This window comes from Aptenodytes forsteri, unplaced genomic scaffold (genome assembly GCF_000699145.1).
Source record: "Aptenodytes forsteri isolate BGI_AS27 unplaced genomic scaffold, ASM69914v1 Scaffold142, whole genome shotgun sequence".
Lineage (NCBI taxonomy): Eukaryota > Metazoa > Chordata > Aves > Sphenisciformes > Spheniscidae > Aptenodytes > Aptenodytes forsteri.
The window spans coordinates 2,368,308-2,372,312 of record NW_008794598.1 but is presented as its reverse complement, the minus strand read 5'-3'; the positions used below and the strand labels follow the sequence as shown (position 1 = coordinate 2,372,312).

General features: G+C 41.7%; 1 protein-coding gene across 1 annotated transcript; it reads right to left on the bottom strand.

Annotated features, from left to right (window-relative positions):
- Positions 1-716: 716 nt before the first annotated feature.
- YOD1 (YOD1 deubiquitinase) lies at positions 717-3,825 on the bottom strand. Its single transcript, XM_019470376.1, has one exon. The coding sequence runs from the start codon at positions 3,785-3,787 to the stop codon at positions 3,152-3,154; it is 636 nt and encodes a 211-aa protein (XP_019325921.1). The 5' UTR covers positions 3,788-3,825; the 3' UTR covers positions 717-3,151.
- Between the last annotated feature and the right edge of the window lie 180 nt (positions 3,826-4,005).

The window sequence follows — 4,005 nt, the reverse complement described above, 5'->3', positions numbered from 1 at the left end:
TTAAAGAAGGAATTTAGCGCTGGTGAAACGGCCAGACTGGCACCAGGAAACCAGAATTCTTTATTTAATTCAAGATCCAGAACTGCATAGATTGGTAAAACAATACCAATAACCCAGCTTTTAGCAAGCACACCTCCGAGGCAAAAATTTCCAGGGCCCATTTAGTTACTGACCTCTGTGCTGAAGCGTTCAGCAAGGAAACGAGTGCTCATTTTAAATGGGAATGGGAATAAGAGTAACGGTAAGGCCGTATCTTACAGGCTTTCTGGATTGGTCTGGACAAGCGACGTTACTCCCTGCCAGTACCCGAGCCCACGTCCCACACCACCTCTATTCTAAAATACCTGTAAGTAACATCTTGCTGTACAATTACTAACAGTTCACTGCAAATGTATTAGTGATGTTCAGAAGTTCATCCTACTGGTACCAGGCTGCCATTTTTGTGATACTTCCGCAATTGTATCATTAAGGGCAGGCAAATGCTGGTAAAAAGATATTAAACCCCCCCCCTAACATTTATGACATTTAGCAAAAAGGGGGTTGCAATTTAAATGCATCCATATCTTACATTTTAAATAATGTCGATGCTTTCTGTTTGGGAGAGTTCAGGAGAATCACGTACGGTTTTCCGGCTCACGGTCAATACCACAGGTTACTTGCTCTTTGAATGAGTTTGTCGGTGTGTAACAGTACCAACTTTTACAAAGATGAATTACAGCAGTTCAGCTGACATTTTCAACCAAAGAGATTTTATTTTCTAGGCAACAAAAGAAAACATCCAAGCAGTGATATTGACACATTTCCCTCAAACGGAACTGATTCTCTGTTAGCAGATTTCCAATGCAAACATGATAGAGCAAAGCTAAACACTCTGGATTAAATAAAGCTAATTTTAAAAATACTGCAAGTGAGAAATACCAAAAAAATATTTTTACACACTTTCAGAAATCCATCCAGGATACAAAGCTAAAATCTAAGTGTTGCTCCCCAAAGTCAATGCATTTGCAAACATGGCAGACAATAAATATGTATCTTCCACTTCTGTTTCAAAGACACCCAAAGATAGTCACCTTGTACACCTCTCTGAGGTAGGTATTATGTCCATTTTACAGATGGCAAATGGTGAGGATCAGCTCCTTGTCCAAGGCGTCTCACCGCTGCAGTGTGAAAGCTGAGAATACAACTTAGGATTGACAGTCTCTTGGTCTCATTCCTAGACAGTATTTCATCTCAAGTAGTTATAACACAGTGTAATCTTCAAGTTCCTTTGAACTGTCAGGTATTTCTTTAGGTTTATAAGCTTCTAGAGGGCTGGGTTTAATGTTGGGTTTTGTTTTGTTGGGTTTTTTTCTAATGATAGGCTAAAAGCAAAGTGGGGTTTAACACTGGAAGCTAAGTGGCTTTCTATAGGAAACTCCCAACAGTGCTAATGTGTATTTTAATACTGAATTAAAAAGAAACCTGGTCCTTAGCGTTCTTGGTGATTCTATTCTTTATACTTAATTATTCATGCCTCAGTTCAGCAAAGCACTTATGTAATTATGTTCCATCTTCAATAAGACCCTCCTTATTTCAAGGTCCAACTGGGAGCCTCTGCTGAGAACTTCAGTGAAACGTGCTTTTGATAGAAAAGAAGTTTTTGCTGCACCAGGAGTTTAGCCAGATGCCTTAACGAATGGCGGCCTTTAAAACTGTATCTTAGGTTCCACTTGGAAAGTGGGTTTATTTCTGCCTCAGTCCGAAGATGCACATTCTTGCTCCCCATTTGTAAAAGTGCAAGGAAGGTAACTCAAAACAGAGTAACAGAAGAATAGCAGGCTAAGAATATTTTAAAATTCAATAAAACAAGTATGTCTTGCAGGCATTTCAAAGAAAAAAAAAAAAATCCCTTTCAGTAATATGCACCTTTACAGCACCTTTTAAAAGACCTCGAAAGCACTTACTGTTAAGCCTCACAACCCCGCTGTGAGGTAAGATATATTAAACCAATTTCAACTTCCCTGATTCTGAACAGTCCGAGAAGTAGGGCAGTTTACGCAGCTTATTTTGTTCTGAAAATTAAACTGCACCCTTCATTATGAGAATTAAAGTCTTCCTGCTGAACAGTCATCGGTGACAAATCGAACACGTTAAGGCAGAATGAAGATGAAGAAACTTCTAGCCTCCCTTCTGGGTTAGCACTCTGTCCTTCTAAAAAGGGCAAAACTTTTTATCGGCAAAGAGTGAGAACTATACCTTAAAGTGCTAATTTACAGTATTTGGAATCTGGTACAGCTCAGTAACACTGTGGCCATGAGATTGGCCATACCCAAGTAAAGTCTGCTTAAATGTATTCAACAGATGCAAATTAAGTCACTTCCCCAACTACTCTACTCCCGTCTTGCCAGAATTTCAGATACTATTATGAAGAAGAATCCAAAGTATTTCAGGAAACATGCCTACGTTCTGATGCAGTGTAAACACCGGGGGTTGATAGTTATTTTTCAAGCAACTAAAAACTACCTACGGAGGATTAGTAAGTTTATTCAACACTTAACCATCTACTCATTAATTTAAAGAAGGCTATCTTAAAGCTTAGAGGCCATTTCTTTCTCTAAAGCCATGACTTCACACAAACAATACAGTCTACTTCTGATAGTAAAATAGTAAAGGGCAGCTTTAAAAATTGTGCACCAAATGAGCAGTTTCCCCTGCAAGAACTGCTTGTACGTGCAGAGTCTAATTCTTAGTGTAAGTAATGCTGATACGTGTTTCCCAAACCCTTACATTAATTTAATTACCCTGAAAACATAATAGAGAGATATTAATTCAGCAACTTAGAGGCTAGATTTTACGCTAGTGTTGAACAAGCCTGATTTTGTGTGTCTGCTCAGATCACATACACAAAGAGATTATTTGAGAAATCAGGTTTTAGCTGCCAGTGTATACCACCTGCCAAAGTACTATAAATCAGCATGCGAGAAGATACCTACTTCAAATCCATTGGGAAAGTCACTAACCGTAGCAAACCTGTGCGTCTTGGCCATCATTAAGTTAATATGCTTTTCAAGCTTTGTGAACGGAATTTTATGATTACATACAGCTTATCTGGAAATCCAGAATTTTATTCCGGATCGGTGAGGTAGTCGATGTAACCATCCTCATGTAGACGTCACACTTCTCCGAAGTTGGTGTGTCCGGTCTCCTTGGCGTGTTCTCTGGCTTCCACTTGTCCAGTGAGTCCCTTCTGGCACACCATGCACCTCAGCGTAAAGCGATTCACGTCGGTAAACTGCCTCTTCCGTCTGGCTTCATCTGCCAACTCCAATGCTTGAGCAAGAACAATATCATCAGTTGTGGAGAAAATGGTCTGGGGAGGAATGTCCGAGTCGGGGATTTTGCGCTCGAGCGGATCGTAATGGATCCCATCATAAATTAACAGGACCCGCTTACTGTAACCGGCGTCTTCCCCAAAACGGTCGATTCTGACTGTCTGTGTGTCCACCACACAGATTTCGCACTGGTAGAATTTGGATAAAATGGACACTTCGATGGCTCCTCCCCAAGTCTCTTCTCTTCTGATCCAGTCACAATACTCCCTGTTAGTCTTCCCTAGAACTGCCTCACAGTAAGATTCAGGATCGCTTGCTACTATCTGGGCTATAAGGCTGCGCATCTCTGGAGCGCAGCCCGGGTCATAAACGCCCCCCTCCACCACATAGTACACGCTGGTGAAGAGACAGGAGTTGTCTGCCGGAACAACCCTCCTCGCGAGCACAGGCACGGCCTCCCTGACCGAGTTGGACATCGTTCTTTTTGCAACTACAGGCGAGTCAGTCTTGGGTTTGGACGTATCCTCTTCAACTATTAGCGTATCACCTGCCAAACGCAGAAGGAAGGAGAATTGAGAGAAATACGCAGACGGGAGTTAAAGACGCTGCTGCTCCTAAAGCAGAACAACACGGCTGCGTTGTCGTTATTAAGGATCGCGCCCGTTTCCCCCAGCAGCACGGCCTCCTGATGGGA

Excerpts from the sequence above, each read along its gene's own strand:
- YOD1 (XM_019470376.1), bottom strand. The coding sequence starts at position 3,787 with ATGTCCAACTCGGTCAGGGAGGCCGTGCCTGTGCTCGCGAGGAGGGTT.